Here is a 15,934-nt window from a genome sequence, read left to right as displayed (position 1 = left end):
ACGCGTCGTCTTGTTTGTACCGTTTACTTTTCTTTCGACCCCTTTGACGCTTCAAAGCGACAACCACACTTTATATATGCACTGGCGCTCACCCGAATGCCAACGATGTCCCCGTAGAAAGCTCCAGTCGTTCAAACCGGTTTTGAACGAGTGCGGTTGGAGCGACTGGAGCTTTGTGCGGGGATATCGTTGGCATTCGGGTGAGCGTCAGTGCATATATAAAGTGTGGTTTTCGCGTTGAAGCGTCAAGGGCTCGAAAGAAAAGTAAATGGTACATTACCACCCGTAACGACCCTTGCTTCAACAGAATCGATCACGTGACCCCGAGTTTCCTATTCCTTCTTATTTTATCTATGGCTTGAAAGGTCGTTGCGGGAACGCCCTTTTGGGTCCAGTACATACTTTCGCTTTCTTTCGCCGATTCCAGCGTCGTTTCGATTCGTTTGGGTGTTCACTGGGCGTAGATCAACGGCAGGAACGCATTGGTAAGCGTATTTGTTCCCGAAATGCTCAGGCTTAGTCGGTGAGCCGTACCTAATATGGGACTCTTCCCTTTTCTGTACCTCATTCTTCGGAAAATAGACATCCGCATTCATCTCGCGTTTCTTTTACTTTCGCTAGTGAGCGTAGCCCACCCGAACGTATGTGGTGCAATCGTTCAGCGTTTATCTAGCCATAGACGTATACTACATCTGCTTGCTAGGCCCCTCTCCAGGGCCCCACCCCGCCCACGCATCTTAGCATAAAAGCGATTGTCATGCGCAAATCGTCACTCAGAGTTATGATTCGGCGTGTACCCGTACTGCTGAACTCGTTTTTCGGCGAGAAACCAATCGCTTGGTTCGTCGATGTCGACAAAAAGATAGAGCGGCATTTCGTAGTATCCCACTCGTCCGGACTGGCGATAACCGGACGTTTTTATCGCGTCGACCCGACTCACGTAAACGGCGCCATTCTCGTACAACTCTCCTCTCCAGTCCTGGCGACGAGGTCGATGCTTAGGATCAAAATTGAGCGGAGCCGTAGAAGACGAACCACATCTGCTGTTTTTCCCATCATCATCCACTTCTTCCCAACGGAACATGTGCTGACGAGAAACGGTGAATAGACTATCGTAGCCGTCTCGGAAGAACTTGTCCATCATTTCGCGGTAGTGAGGCGGACTTATGCACGGCGACGTCGCCTGCGCGTGAATGATGACGTCGCATTGAGGATTTTTCGCGCGAATGAATTCTAATACCGTGTCGTCCGACGACGCCTCGTCGGTCGATACGGCAGCGCTTCGTCGATGAACGCGCGCTCCTCCTTCGCGAGCGATGCGAGCGATTTCGTCGTGGTCCGTGGACACCCAGATTTCGTCCGCAACTGCGCGTGCACGCGGAGGCGATCGGTGAGACAGATCGAGAAAGATTCGCGTTCCCCCGCGCGTGCTTACCTCCCGCATCTCTCATGGCGTGCAACGTCCAGTGCAGAAGAGGACGACCGTTCAACGACTTTATGTTCTTCAGAGGAATGCCCTTCGATCCGCCGCGTGCAAGAATCAAACCGTATACTCTCGGCTTTCCTTCGCGTCTCGCCGCGTCGTTCATCGCCTCTACAAGTAATCGTATGATCGTATGGAAGCAAAAAAAAGCGACCAAGCTTATCAGTGTGGGATCGACTTTAACGTAAATATTGGGAAGGCCTAACGCGATTAGGCCATGCACGCAGAGAGCAACTTTAGGTCTTCCATATCCTGCGTTCATTCCTCCCTTTGACTCCGTCGCATTTCCGACATGCCTCTCGAGTTCGAAATAGCGAAGGGCCGTCGCGTCGGCGGCGACCAACCGTGCTTCGTTATCGCCGAAATTGGCCAGAATCATCAGGGCGACATCGAAATTGCCAAAAAAATGATCCGAGCCGTTAAAGAGGCCGGGGCAGACTGCGCGAAATTTCAGAAGAGCGAGCTGCACAAGAAGTTCAACAAAGCAGCGCTTCTTCGCCCGTATCTCACGCCCAATTCGTGGGGAAAAACGTACGGCGAGCACAAGCGCTATCTCGAGTTCAGCCACGAGCAGTATCACGAACTGAAGAAGTTCGCCGAAGAAATAGGAATATTATTTACGGCCTCCGCGATGGATCAGGTAGGTCCGAATCAAAACGGAACGATACCTATATCTCCATGATCTTTCCTGCTTTCTTTTGACAGGCCGCCGCTGACTTCCTTTTAGACGAACTCGACGTCCCGTTTTTGAAAGTGGCATCGTGCGATGCTAACAACATGCCGTACTTGTCACACGTCGCCAAAAAAGGATGCCCGTTGGTCATTTCTACAGGTGATAGAACAGTCGCGCTTTGGTGCTTGATGTTGATAAAACGTCTTCCTAGGAATGCAAAGCATGGATACCATACGCCAGGTGTACAGCACGGTGAAGCCAATCAATCCCAACTTTACGCTTCTTCAGTGCACGAGCACGTATCCCCTGCCACCGGAGGATGTCCATTTGCGTGTGATATCGGTAGGCGCGCACAGCATGGCAAAAGACGACCGTTCGCTCTGGGTTCTCGAGCGAAGGGTGTGCCCCCCCGCCCTCGATTGAAGGGTGTGCCCTCCCCGCCCTCGAAGGGTGTGCCCCCCCCCCCCCCCCCCCGCCCTCAAGGGGTGTGCCCCCCCCCCATAAGCTTATATAAGCATAAGCTGGAAGGAATCCCTTGAAAATACATGTCATTGATGCTGTAGTATACCTTTGGGTGACTTCTCTTGTCTATGCTGTATCGTATCCGCACTACCTACGGCCTAGCTCTACTACTGTCTGACATAAAGCTTTCACTGACAGCTTTCGCCATTAGACTTATCAAAAAGAATTCCCTGACGTCCCCATCGGCTATTCCGGTCACGAAAAAGGAATATCAATAAGCTTAGCCGCCGTAGCTCAAGGTGCTAAGGTGCTCGAACGCCACGTAACATTAGACAAAACATGGAAGGGTAGCGATCACGCCGCCTCCCTTACAATGGACGAACTACGAGAACTCATCACTCAGATTCGGATCCTCGAACAGGCTCTCGGAACCCCGCACAAGGCAATGAGGTCTAGCGAAATGGCTCTCCACAACAAGGTACATACACATACGCGAATAGGGAAAGGTCTTAATTAAATATGTCTAAATAAACTATCACAATCTCATAAAATATTATCAGTTAGGAAAGAGCGTGGTGGCCGCGTGCGATATTCCATGCGGAACGACCCTGACTGCCGAAATGTTGGACGTCAAAGTATCTGAACCGAAGGGTTTTCCCCCGGAGCGAATCTACGAGCTAATAGGGAAGAAAACCAAAACGTCGATTGAAGATGACGACGCGTTGCTGGAGGAAGCGATTCAATTTTAATTAATTGCTCTGCCACCTCCTGGGAAACTTGTTGATGTTTTCAGTTGTGCGTATGTTTCTTGACTTGTCTTTCTGCGTTTGTCTTTCTGCGTTTGTCTTTCTAAGTGTGAAAAGCGCAATTGATCCATCAATTGCGAGCCGAAAAAATAAAATATAAAAAGAGTAGTTTACTTGTACAGCGACACTGGAGCTTCAGTAGATTGCTAGTATCATGGAGTGTCTTAATTTTGTCCCATATGTAACATAAACTACTTCGAAACTAAAACCGCTAGCTGGCCGAGGTAGCGCAGAGAAATTTTGAGAGAGCAAGGCAAGGAGCAAAGGGGCAAGGAATAAGAAGAACTACGTGTGGCGGCCAGAACTAGCTCTACCTTCATACAGCTATATACAGACGTAAAAACGCAGTCTTGGATCCGTAGTCTTCCCCTAGCAAGAGGAAACTGACATGATCATGAAATAAGGCATATAGCAAGTGCGGATGCAAGCTTTTGATACTACCACCTAATTATTGTTTCCTCTCGCGTAAAGGGGACCCGATGCAAACTAGATGTATCTATGTACGTACTGTACGTCGAGTTTATATCGGCGACCTTTGGCTATCACTTTCGAAAATCCACGAAACTCCTTAGAAAAGGCAAATCACGCGATAGGAAGTGCGCACGAAGTGTGCGTTGCTCACCCCTGGCGTGATTGCACAAGAAAGCGAAGACTACGACCTTCGCAGTCGCCTTCGACAGATTGACAAAGCAATTTTCCGCTGCTCATGGTCGGGGCGAAGAGTGTAGCTACTGTCACAGAGGAGTTTCGGACAACTTTCGCTTTCTATCACGTGGAACGACAAACCCGGACAAAAACGTCACGTAGGAGAAAGACGTCACATATCACGTGAATCTGTTAGGGAAAGCACTTCGATTCATTTAGCTTAGCATGTCGTCTACAGTTCATTGTTCAAGTGAAGCACTAAAAATCAAGCTACCGCAATATAGACTACTGCTGGATTGCAGACATATACAGGACAATCTATTTTGACACCTCGTAAAAACAAACCGGAGCCTCAACCTAAGTTACCTAGCTGAACAAAGCAACGTCGATTATAAGACACCAAATTTGTCCTGTATATTATTTCTTTGTGCAAGAAAGCGAAACGATTTCACCTCAAGACAAAGAAACATCGTCAGTATCAATAGCTCACCTTTCTTGACATCAATTAACTAATCAGCTTTTTGACAGACTAAAACGAAAAGAAACAGATGAAGGCAGGGTACAATAACGAGAAATAGTCACATCTAGAAGACCGCCGTCGCTTCGTCTTCCGTCTTGGCGAGAGGCATGACGGCATCCCGATCGTCATACACCGGATTATCAAACAAGGGATTTTGCGTCACCATCGACATGGGATGTGGATAACCGACACCGGGGACACCTAAAGCCATTGACGGCTTCTCTTGATGATCAAATATGGGCGCTTCGTCTGATGATGGTCGAAAGCTTTGGATTGTCATATGTTAGAGAGTTGCACATAGAGTATGAAATATTTCTCTTACCCGGCCTCCTTCGCTATGCACCAACATCTGCACAGAATGACGATAAGTACAAGTATGATGAGCCCAACTCCCGCTCCGACGGCAATGTAAATAATGAGAACGTTGTCCCCCTTGCCTTTGGAATTTTCCAATGTGGTAATAACGGTTTCATCTAGAAATCGAAAATAGACGCGAACAATAGAAGGAAAGTAGTTCTAGAACTTTTCCTACTCAACATTGCGTGCCGTCTTACCGTAAACGCAGTTGCCTGAACTCTTTGCCGAAGTGCAGTAGCACGTCTCTTTCTTCGTAACCGTTACGTAGCAGTCGCCCGACTCGCAAGGAGCGCTACACTTCAAAAGAGCTAAACACGTATACAAACACTCACGAAATTTCAGCCGAGAAACATGGAGGCGCTTCATGCATCATACTGGCTGAAAAAATTGTTGGCTGACTCTGCGGACCTCTTCCGGCAACCGTGGCAGCTGAAATCGTCGCCACGTACTCTTTTCCCTCTTCGAGGTCGTACACGGAATACTCTTGTCGATCAGCGGAAATCGAATGCTCCTCGTCGTGTGTAATACTCGCGCTCTCCGAATCCGATTCGCCGGCGTTTGACAGCTTCAGTATGTATCCGGCTATAATTCCCTTGCGCTCAGGTTGCGGCGGAGGAGTCCAGTAGACAACGGCAGATGTGTCGGAAACCAATACAAGGTCAGTAATGGTAAGAGATCCAATGGGAGCTGAAAAGAGAAAGAAAGAGAATAACGTTGTAAAATAAAATAATAAATTGAGATGTTTCAGAAATATGGACAAAATCAACTAACTGGTTAATTAAGTGAGATTAAGTTAAAAAGTCAAACAATTGTCAACTACGCAGGGCTTTTGCTGCTTGGCCCAGACATAATTTTGGGTCGGAAATCGTTAGACGACACATGTCAAGCGTTTGTTTGTCGAGAGTATACAGTTACAGTATTTAACGGCAGATAGCAAGTCTAGCCCAGCAGAAAAATGAGACAGCGTATATGCACGTGTCTTTAAAGGACTGATGCTGTTCGGGTCTCCACTAAGAACAATGGAGAGATAGCGTATGGGTGCAGTGGCTTCTAACCTGTTTCTGTCGTCTCGATTTTCGCAGTCACAACTGGCCCGCATGAAAAAAAATCATCCCTGCTCGTGCAAGCTTTCAGACTAAAGGAGTAATTTGCGAAATCCGTCGAGCCCTGTAACGGTCACTTCGCGTCTCCCTTCCTGTCCGTTGGACAAGAGGTCTAGAAATTGAACGTAGCAGGGCGCAGACGACGCAACGGGTTGCCTCCCGCTGCCTTCCGGCGTGTACTGAAGATCATAACCATCGATGACGCCGTTTCGATCTCTGAAAAAAGGCGGTTCCCACTTCAGTGTCAATGTGACGCACCATTCTTTTCTCTCGCCGATGAGAGGCTAAAATTCCGCACAGCAGTCGACGGAGCTATAATATTCGAATTATATTAACGTTTTAGTCTGTTGCTTCACGTTTACCAGATTCCATTGTTTTGACTACGATTGAGGTTTTCGCCCCTATTCCTATTACAGTTTCAGATTCCAGGGTCATTCGGTACTGAGTGAAGGGGTGAAGGTCCAACAAATGAACGAGATCCTGATCGGCTTCAAGCGCGTACGTTTTTCCGTACAAAACGCTCGTGAGATCGACAGCACTCGTCATGTCTGTGACGGTAGTGCGCTAACCCTAGCTAATTGGGGCCTAATAGATCATTCATCCTCTCACGATACATGGTGACAGGATGGGTCACTTGCGCTCTCCTATGCTCGCCTCGCCGTCGCTCTACGACGCAAGAGCATCTCCTATACTCGCCTCGCCGTCGTGCTACGACGCAAGAGTACCTCCTCTACTCACCTCGCCGTCGTGCTACGACGCAAGAGTACCTACTGCGCTTTCCTCGCCGTCGCTCTACGACGCAAGCCTACTTTCTGCTCTCTCCTCGCCGTCGCTCTACGACGCAATCCCACCTACTGCAACGCCATCGTCCGTCTCTCGCGCTTCTCCTCGTTTTTCGTCGTCTCGCTTGAGCGACGACGCACGCTTGCCTTCTTTTCTGCCTTCTTCTACGTCTTCTTCTCTGCCTTCTTCTACGTTCTCTTCTTTTCTGCCTTCTTCTCTGCCTTCTTCGCCGTCCGCATCGCCAATCTTACCTTCTTCTACGCCTTCTTCTATGTCTTCTTCGCCGTCCGCATCGCCGTCTGCCCGTCCGCTCGTTTTCACTTTACCACCGTCTGCCTGTCAGCTCTCTTTCACTTCGCGACCTCCCACGTCGTCTCTCTCTCACTCATCTATGCTCTCTACGCCGTCGCGCTCACGTAAAGACTCTCACCTATCTTCGTCGACCGTTTCGCTGCTCCGACTTCGCCGCGCGTCCTCGATCGTGCGGCCGACCAGCGTCCCTCTGCCGGCGAGTTCAAAGGCCGCAGCGCTGATACCATCGCAGACGCCTGGCAACCGTTGCGCCAAGCGTGGGACGCGTACGCGTTCACTACTCTCGTTACGCACCTGTCCGACAATTATCTCACGGATCTGCCGCCCATCGCCCGAAGAAAGATGCACTACTCCGCTGTACTCCGACGCTTTTTCTCCTGACCATCCACGTGCGCAGTGTTGAACTCTTAACTCTTCTTTGTGTTGTCTGTGTAGTCTACTTTTTTTTGTTTTGTTTTGTTTGAAGAAGGGGGGATGTGACGGTAGTGCGCTAACCCTAGCTAATTGGGGCCTAATAGATCATTCATCCTCTCACGATACAATGTCTGCGCGAAGATATCCGACGTCGACGATAGTCAAATGGTATCCAATCAGAATCCCGTTTGGCTCGTCGGGATGATCCCACGTTAGAATAGCGTCAGTCGTTCCGACCGTTTGAATGGTAAAAGCACCAGGAGCCTCGGGAGCTGAAATAATCAAATAGAGTCTTTTTAAAATTTGAATTTAACGACATCAATTACAGATAAAATTATCGTTAAATTCAATAGCGACTGCATAGTTCTTACTGTCTTCGTCGGTGCGGACCGGAGATGCCGCTGTCCACGAGCTAACAAGCATATTTCCATCTTGCGCTCGTGTTACCACTCAAACCCATACATGGTAGTCTGTCCACCTAGAATATAATAGAAATTCCCCAGCAGGACATGCGTACAAAAACGATGCTCTACTTTGATAAATCGGTTAAATGAAACGATGTTGCGTTGATCACAAGAGGGACGAGTGCGCTGCTGTGGTTTCCAGACGCGTACTGAATCTGAAAGCCGTAAAATATCCCGTTGACGTCGACGTTCGCCGGAGGCAACCATTCAACGTAAATAGACGTCGAACTCGTACTGTTCGCCCACACGTCGAGCGGAGGATCACTCGGACCTTTGAGAAAAAAACAGAAAAAAAATTCAATGATAATACAAAAGCTCATAGAGACTTACTTGCTATTGTTCTCCGTTCCGTCTCGACAAACGGTCCCGGTCCCGCGCTCGTGTAGGCGCGAATTTTGACGCGATAAACGACGAACTCTTCGAGGTTGTCGAGAATCGAATTGCTCGTCTCGCGGCTCGCGTTAAAGACGTCGCTGACATTTCCTAACTCCGTTTTGCTATAGTGAATTTCGTAGAACGTTAGAAGACCGTTGATCGACTGAACCGGCGGCGGAGCCCAGGAAATATTGATCGTAGTAGACGATTCGCTGAAAACCGATATCAGAACAGGTGCTTCATTCGGTTCTGGAATAAATAACGGTACGGTATCTGTGCGCTGTACGGGGAATGCGTGTACCTGACTCAAACGTCTTGACGACGACTTCGTCGCTTCGAGGTCCCATTCCTGCTACAGTCTCACCGGCGACAGACAGAGAGTAAAGAGCAAATTCGTTCAAGTTCTCAACAACGAAGCTCTGATCACGTGTGGAAGCACGTCCGTTATACGAACTGTTCCAGTAGAAAACAGTGTAGCTGAGTAAGAGACCGTTGAGTATTGCCGGAGGCTTCCAATCGACTTTTATTGCCGTTGCTGATAGGACAGAGACGAGAAAGCCTTCCGGGGCAGTTGGTACTAAATTTCCAATATCAATAATATGAATTTCAGTTCAAATAAATATATATACCATCTTCGTGTGTAAGCACTACAAGAGGCTGGTATGGCCCTTTCGGACCCATTCCTCCACCCGTCCTAGCTGCGACAGATACCGTGTAGTTCGTATAGGGAACTAGGTTCGTCAGCAATGCCGACGAATAGTTTTGATTATAGGATAGATGATTTTCGTGGTCGTCGTCGCTGGCGACGAAGACGTCGTAACCAGTCAGAATTCCAGGCACTGCATTACTTGAAGGCTCAACCCACTTCAGTTCGATTTCGTTGGAAGAAAGCGCCACAGCGGTGATATTGAGTGGGGGAGTCAAAGGAGCTAGAAAGGGTTTGAATACATACGTTCTGTGTATCTTGATTGCGTACGAGCTTGGCCTGTCTTCATTACTATGAAAGCGCTTCCTGGACTTTGACCAATCTGGTTTATAGCGTAGACGCGAATTTCATAATCTGTGTGAGGAGCCAATGTGGTGAAATTGTGCTGTCGATCCGAAGAGTTGACGGAAACGTAAAGAACATTTCCCGAATTCAGAATGGAATAAGAAATCCTATATCCAGTTAAAACACCGTTTATATCTTCAGGTGCAAGACCCTATGAAAAGTAATTAGAAAAAATTACTATATGAGGAGGATATGCTCACATTCCACTGGATGAAAATACTCTGTGATCCATGAGCTCGTGCTTGGCTAACTGTTGGCGAGGACGAAGGATCTATACGTATGTATTAGTGAAATTAGGTCAATTTCAAGAGATCTTCTTACAAGATGCTTGCGTTCGAACAGATACGTCTGACGAATTAGCTCCCCAAAGATCGTTACCCACTGGCTCTTCCGTTTTGGCCTTAATCGTGAACCGATAGACGCGATACGGAAGAAGCCCGGTGACGGTGCTTGAAACATTCGTCCCGTTGACGAGTTTCAAAAACGTTTGCCCGCTGCCGAACGATTCGTCTCGGTAGGAAATAGAGTACGCAGTGATGATTCCGTTTGCAGGCGACGGCACTCTCCACGAGAGGGAGACCGAGTCAGAGGCGGCGGAGACAGACGTCAGCTTTCGCGGAGCAGTAGGCGCTAAACATGAACAGGAGTTAGAAAACGAAATATAGAAAAAGCGCATTAGAAATTATGGTAACACGTTAAAGTTTTACTACCTGCTTGGAGTGTTTTCGTCGAAGCGATTGCACTGTAGAGACCCGCTCCGATCTTGTTCCTTGCCCGAACTCGAACGTTATAGACGGTGTACGGGTTTAAATTGGATATGATAGTAGCGAATGTCGACGACGACAAGGGTGTGGGTACTTGGGCCCATTGACTATTGAGAGAAGTAGTATACTGTACATCGTAGCCGGTGAGAGGCGTATAGCCGTTGAATGACGGCACGCTCCACGAGACTTCAATATCCCAGGCTGATAGGACGACTAGAGACGGTTTAGCCATGGGGTTGGGCACCACTAAAACGAATACAACGTACAAAGAAAACGAGGAGAAAATTAAGACCTTGTTGGATCAAAGTGAAACTGGTATCGTCTTTTCCGGCTCAGTTCATAGCCACGCATTTATAGCTACCCTCGTTCTTATTCCCGAATTCGTTGAAAGTCAAATAGGATGTGCCAGTTACGGAGTCGTAAGTTTGATATACTGCACTGCTCGGTGTGGCGTTCACTATCGTTTGACCGTAGTACCACGTCACCCGAGGAATTGGAGCGCCCTTCGCCGGATAGCAAGAGAGCGTCAACGGATTATCTTCGCTAGACTGTGAAACTCCTGCAGCGTAGGCAACCAAGTTAACTCTGCTTCTTTGCTCAGTTCGGTCAGACGCTGTCAAATTAAGAACCAGCTTCGGAACCACTGAAAATATTTGAATTAAATTAAATTAATTTAATTTAAAAGGTAAAAATGTAACCAGTATTACCGGCAGTAAGATTGGAATACATACGCGTACGTGCATAAAGAACGAGCCCCACTTGTAGACAGAGGAAAGGAGCCCACAAAGACACCCTATGGGTTTTTCTTTCCGAATTGGAGTCCGTTACAGCTTGTGAAAACTACCTCCAATACATACGTACATACGTATGGCCGTAGCTGCTAGACTTACCGTCACATGTTGGCAGACTGTTGGTCCAATTGACCTTCACGAGATTCTGACTCGACTCGACGCACTGAGTAGTCGAGCGCCCAACCAATGTTCGTCCTAGCGCGCACGTAAAGCTCAACGACGTTCCGTAGACAAAGTTAGACAAAACCGGCTGCCGGAACCCGTGTAAAGGTGTTCCAATAGCAGAGCAATAGAGAGCTAGAGAGTTGCATTAGATAGTCCCTGTAGTGTACACATCGCAGAGTCTCACCGTCGCATAGAGTAGGTATGCTACTCCATTGGCCGTTCGCTTGACACTGACGCGACGAGGGTCCGACCAATCTGTGACCACTGTTGCACTGAAACGATGCCACCGAACCGTATGTCGTATTCAAAACGGTGACCTGGCCGTTGGCGGGAGATTTCACAACTCCACAGTCAACGACTAGTAAAAGAAAAAAATTTTGAAATAAGACAATTTGGAGAAACTGTGTCTACAGTACTTTTGCAGTGCGTTGCTGCTCCAGTCCAAGAACCGTCCGCTTGGCACGTTCGTCGACTCGAGCCAAACAAGCTGAACCCTTTTCGACACGATAGAATGACGGAGGAGCCATAGGTCGTGGCACCGGAGATACTTCCGAAAATAGGAGCCGGAAATTGGCCGCAGTTAACAACTGGAAAGAAAAAAACGGCTATAGTAGTAAGTCTGGCGATCAGAGACAATAATTAAATACTTTTGCAGACAGTTGGAAAGCCACTCCACTGGCCGTTCGCTTGGCATGTTCGCTTTACTGAACCTCCAATGTTATATCCAACATTGCAGCTGAGAGAGACAGTAGAAAGGTAAACTGTTGATTTTCCGGTTATTTGACCGTTTTGCAATGCCGATAATCGTCCGCAATCAATAACTGTGTTAATTAAATAAGCATGTTGCATATTAAATACCCATGCTCTCTACTCACTTGCGCAACGAGCAGCCGTTCCACTCCAGTAGACACTTCCGTCCGGTTTGGCTAAACAAGAACGAGTTCGCGATCCAGACGTCACGTTGTAGCCGGCATTGCAAACGTATGTCATAGACATTCCATGTGCCGAACTGCCTCCTGTAACTTTTCCGTTTGGAGGATCAGAAAGCAGACTACAGTGCTGAACTAATAGAAAAAAAATAATATTTAGGTCAGTGAATTCTCAGATGAGGTTACTCAAAAAGAGGGCACGTGTATTTAAAAGCTATATAGTGCACTGACGTGAGCAAGTGGGCTGAGAGCCGCTCCACGTTCCGTCGTTTTGACACGTCCTCGAACTCGAACCGTAAAGTTTATAGCCAGTCTTGCAGCCAAACTTCACCACTGATGCGTATAGAGTACCATTGCCAGTTCTCACGCCGTTGCTAACCGACGACAAAGCCGAACAGTAAACCTCTGCCAAAAAAATTAAAATTGCTTATATATATAATACACGTTTGTCTCTCTACTCACGTTCGCATGAGACAGGCTGGCCGCTCCACGTGCCATTCGCTTGACACGTGCGACTCTTCGATCCTTGCAGGGTGAAGCCTTTGAGGCGTACGTTGAGAGACTGCCGTGCATTTCAGCGTTGCTCGGAGCCGAAAGACTACCGCAGTCCACAACTAAAGGAAGTAGAATCAGAACGAACGTTCGAAACAAAAAGCCGAGTTATTACTTAAGCACGAAGGCTGCGTGCCGCTCCAGGTGCCATCAGACTGACACGTGCGAGATGACGAGCCCGCGCGAACGTAGCCGAGTGAGCACTGAAACGACATTCTTGCTCCGTACGTCGTTCTGGAGCCGGTCTTGGTGCCGTGAGCCGGTGCAGCTAAAGCACCACAGTCAACAACTAAGACAAGAAAAAATCTACTATTTAAAATTTAATAAATTGGCGACGTTCTTACGAGAACATTTGGGCTGAGTGCCGCTCCACTTTCCCGAGCTCTGGCACGTTCTAGACGCGGAACCAATGATAACGTAGCCTTAATTGAGAGCAAGTGAAAGAGACGATTGCTCCGAAAGAGGTCGAATTTCCTGTTTTGACTGCATTGCTAGGAGTTGACAGGCCACCGCAGTTAACGACTAAACGAGGAGTCACTCAAAGGAGAGGGGGTAAAAGATAGCGACTTTACTCGTGCACGTGGGCTGCGTTCCGCTCCACGATCCTGACAACTGACATGTTCGTGTTGTGGATCCCGAAAGGGTGTAGCCTTTGCTGCACGAAAAGGATACGATCGTTCCGGCGCTGACAGACGTCGATGACATGTGACCGTGACTCAAAGGAGCAAGGGCTGGACACCTAGTAGCTAAAATGATACAGTTAGCCACCTTCTTTATATGGAAAGGTTAGAACAGAATCTATTAATTAATAGACAATAACAGAATACTCACAAAAAAATACAGTATGTATAAACATACATAGACGCTATGCGTGCACGTTGTCTTACGTGTGCAAACGGGTTGAGTTCCAGTCAAGTCTCCACTTGCCGAGCACGAGCGACTCGACGAACCGGACAGCGTGTAGCCCGATTTGCAGGAGAACTTCACAATGGATCCATACGTCACCGACGTGCCCGTCTTGACTCCATTGAGAGGAGTCGAAAGCGATGCGCAAGTGACGACTTAGAGAAGAGAATGTAGATCTCGAAGTCCACGTGTGTTAATGCTACGTACCAATGCACGACGCTGCGGATCCAGTCCACGAGCCGCTGATCTGACACGAGCGAGACGACGAGCCGACGAGTCTGTAGCCAAGGGAACACGAAAACGTCACCGTCGTTCCAAAGGTTCGACTGGACGTCGATATGGACCCAAAGCTGGGTCTCGACAGCAAAGGACAGTAGATTCCTGAACGTAATTAAAACTAGGAAACGATTCGTGGCATTGACATCGTTCTCACGATTGCACGTCGGTTGGGATCCGTTCCACTGACCGCTGGATGCGCAGGATCGCGACGACGAACCAGAGAGGCTGTATCCGGCATTGCAACTGAAGCGTATTGTCGCTCCATAGAGCGTCGAACTTCCAGAGAAGCTGCCGTACGAAGGAGCCGGCAGCGAACCACAGTCAACGGCTACACAAAGAAACAATAAAATATAAGTAATATAGATTAACTTTATACCGTTGCACGTTGGCTGAGATCCCGACCAAGTGCCGTCGATTAGACAAGTGCGTCGACTCGACCCGCTCAGCGTGTAGCCCAACGAGCACGAGAACGAGACTGACGCTGCGAGAACCGTGGAGTTTCCTGATTTCGAGCCGTGTACGGGAGTAGCCAAAGCGACGCACGGTCTCAATGGGCCTGGAATACGTAAGCTGACACTGAATTTCTATTTTGTACCAAGCAATGATCGAACCATGGCAAATGACCCCAGCGTCCTCATTGTGGCCACAGTTGTGACCACCCCAAGAGTTGGCACTACAAGAAGCGAGTGTCTGCTCTGATCCAGAACAGGCAACCTCATCGAGCCAAATCGTGCCGGATCCTAGACCGAAAGTTGCGCAGCATCTGGCCGCCGTCGCCGAACCGTAGCCTAATTGACGACACACAACGTGGGCGTCGTACAAACCCCAGCTGTCGTCGCACACCGTTCCCCACTCGTTGTTGTGAAATATTTCGACGCGATCTTCGTAAATCGACGTGCCACCAACTAATCTCACTTCATCGGTGTTGCAGACGACGCCGGCGTCTTCGTTGTGACCGCAGTTATGAGAACCCCAGCCTCTGTGGTAACATCGGTCGAAACTCGTCTCATTTCCAGTACATCCCACATCATCAAGCCAAATCGTTTCTGAGCCTTCTCCAAAATGTGCGCTGTGTAGGTACTTATAAGCGGACGTTTGAAAAAGTTGACGGCAAACGACGTTCGCGTCGTCGATGTCCCAGCCATCATCGCAAACGGTTCCCCACGTAGAGTTATAGGAGATTTCGACGCGACCTTCGTAGCGCGTCGAGCCACCGACCAAACGAAGAGCTACAGTACAGAAAAAGAAAGGAATGCGCGGAATTAGGTGGACACGCTTATGCGCGAATGCCGGTATTCGAGTCCCCGCAGAGATTCGTCCCCCCCGCCCTGAACCCTGAACCCTCACTTACGTGCTTGGGAGAGCACGTGACATATCGAGTGCTGCAGTAGCAAGAGTAGAGCAGCAAAGAACATTATGAGACAAACGTATTAGCTGCCTTTATCCTTGCAATCAAAACGAAGAGTGGGATTAATAAATCAGCTGAATATATATATATAGATATACGTACTTACAATACACTTACCCGGCACTTGTACGTATTCTATAAGGTTTTGGCCAACAGACGTTTTTATGCCGGTTCTTTCGCGAGAAATCACCGCACCAAAGGTGACGCACACCTATGCTTGGATGCTGTTAGGATGAATGACGGATCGTTTGATCATCTCCGGATCGTTTGATCATCTCGTGAGCAATTTCGCGATCCGCAGCCGGGTCGCCAGCGCTCCCACATACGACGCCTACGCGTGCGTAAGAGGAATAACTTTACCACCGTCTGAGTTATCGCGGTTCCTGTTGGAGAGCCTCGCTTCGCTGTTTGCACAAAGTAGCCTTCTGTAGAACACAGAAAACATACCCCGTCGATTGAAATGTCCAATTTGACTGCGCTAGAGCAGATATCGCTTCGTTCCTAGATCCTTCAAACCACGTGATTCTACTAACTGTGACGCCCGGATAACATTCGTTTGGGTTCTTTCGCGACGAAGAAGCCGTTTTGCAACGCAGACTCTGTTTTTGCGAGATAAAGTGGCTAGTTTATCTCGCACAACCACGTCCGACTTCACAGCTTCACCTGTTGCTGCCTGCGTTTGCATAGCCTCG

The 15,934-nt window shown here is 48.5% G+C and overlaps 3 protein-coding genes, 1 long non-coding RNA gene and 1 pseudogene across 5 annotated transcripts; 1 reads left to right on the top strand and 4 right to left on the bottom strand.

The window, feature by feature from the left end:
* The first annotated feature begins 710 nt into the window (after window positions 1–710).
* Window positions 711–3,525, top strand: LOC136196117 (sialic acid synthase-like). Its single transcript, XM_065985624.1, has 5 exons — window positions 711–2,123; window positions 2,189–2,315; window positions 2,368–2,498; window positions 2,830–3,096; window positions 3,179–3,525. Exons 1-5 carry the CDS (start codon window positions 1,776–1,778, stop codon window positions 3,365–3,367), a joined length of 1,062 nt encoding a protein of 353 aa, XP_065841696.1. The 5' UTR covers window positions 711–1,775; the 3' UTR covers window positions 3,368–3,525.
* Window positions 770–1,589, bottom strand: LOC136196276 (N-acylneuraminate cytidylyltransferase pseudogene; annotated as a pseudogene).
* On the bottom strand, window positions 2,683–4,230 carry LOC136196125 (uncharacterized). 2 transcript variants are annotated; one of them, XR_010672102.1, is made up of 3 exons: window positions 4,047–4,230; window positions 3,539–3,991; window positions 2,683–3,467 (listed from the first exon to the last, which is right to left on the bottom strand). It is a non-coding gene; the product is annotated as an uncharacterized lncRNA (long non-coding RNA). The 2 variants fall into 2 exon arrangements; XR_010672101.1 differs by having other exon boundaries at window positions 2,683–3,793; window positions 3,933–3,991.
* A 59-nt stretch (window positions 4,231–4,289) lies between these two features.
* LOC136196275 (uncharacterized) lies at window positions 4,290–6,595 on the bottom strand. Its single transcript, XM_065985800.1, has 6 exons — window positions 6,412–6,595; window positions 6,308–6,361; window positions 5,322–5,633; window positions 5,144–5,254; window positions 4,912–5,062; window positions 4,290–4,855 (listed from the first exon to the last, which is right to left on the bottom strand). The coding sequence occupies exons 1-6, from the start codon at window positions 6,593–6,595 to the stop codon at window positions 4,654–4,656; spliced, it is 1,014 nt and encodes a 337-aa protein (XP_065841872.1). The 3' UTR covers window positions 4,290–4,653.
* A 3,741-nt stretch (window positions 6,596–10,336) lies between these two features.
* Window positions 10,337–15,706, bottom strand: LOC136196274 (CUB and sushi domain-containing protein 1-like). Its single transcript, XM_065985798.1, has 20 exons — window positions 15,360–15,706; window positions 15,186–15,279; window positions 14,446–15,063; window positions 14,211–14,390; window positions 13,989–14,162; window positions 13,763–13,936; window positions 13,537–13,710; window positions 13,222–13,395; window positions 13,050–13,171; window positions 12,994–13,006; window positions 12,765–12,938; window positions 12,560–12,637; window positions 12,329–12,502; window positions 12,044–12,232; window positions 11,816–11,989; window positions 11,585–11,755; window positions 11,353–11,526; window positions 11,103–11,300; window positions 10,505–10,855; window positions 10,337–10,458 (listed from the first exon to the last, which is right to left on the bottom strand). Exons 2-19 carry the CDS (start codon window positions 15,247–15,249, stop codon window positions 10,545–10,547), a joined length of 3,336 nt encoding a protein of 1,111 aa, XP_065841870.1. The 5' UTR covers window positions 15,250–15,279; window positions 15,360–15,706; the 3' UTR covers window positions 10,337–10,458; window positions 10,505–10,544.
* Between the last annotated feature and the right edge of the window lie 228 nt (window positions 15,707–15,934).

Source organism: Oscarella lobularis, chromosome 15 (assembly GCF_947507565.1).
Source record: "Oscarella lobularis chromosome 15, ooOscLobu1.1, whole genome shotgun sequence".
In the NCBI taxonomy this organism is placed as follows: Eukaryota; Metazoa; Porifera; class Homoscleromorpha; order Homosclerophorida; family Oscarellidae; genus Oscarella; species Oscarella lobularis.
The sequence above is the reverse complement of the archived record's forward strand: the minus strand, read 5'-3'. Positions and strand labels throughout refer to the sequence as shown.

Coding starts and splice junctions, on each gene's coding strand:
- LOC136196274 (XM_065985798.1), bottom strand. CDS start 15,249: ATGTTCTTTGCTGCTCTACTCTTGCTACTGCAGCACTCGATATGTCAC. Junction 14,163..14,210: donor ATCTCAGCCAACGTGCAACG/GTATAAAGTTAA, acceptor TTCTTTGTGTAG/CCGTTGACTGTGGTTCGCTG. Junction 13,172..13,221: donor AACGCAGCCCACGTGCACGA/GTAAAGTCGCTA, acceptor CTCCTCGTTTAG/TCGTTAACTGCGGTGGCCTG.
- LOC136196275 (XM_065985800.1), bottom strand. CDS start 6,595: ATGACGAGTGCTGTCGATCTCACGAGCGTTTTGTACGGAAAAACGTAC. Junction 5,634..6,307: donor ATCGGCGAGAGAAAAGAATG/GTGCGTCACATT, acceptor TTCTCTTTTCAG/CTCCCATTGGATCTCTTACC. Junction 4,856..4,911: donor TGCATAGCGAAGGAGGCCGG/GTAAGAGAAATA, acceptor GACAATCCAAAG/CTTTCGACCATCATCAGACG.
- LOC136196117 (XM_065985624.1), top strand. CDS start 1,776: ATGCCTCTCGAGTTCGAAATAGCGAAGGGCCGTCGCGTCGGCGGCGAC. Junction 2,124..2,188: donor CGGCCTCCGCGATGGATCAG/GTAGGTCCGAAT, acceptor TTCTTTTGACAG/GCCGCCGCTGACTTCCTTTT. Junction 2,499..2,829: donor TCCATTTGCGTGTGATATCG/GTAGGCGCGCAC, acceptor TTTCGCCATTAG/ACTTATCAAAAAGAATTCCC.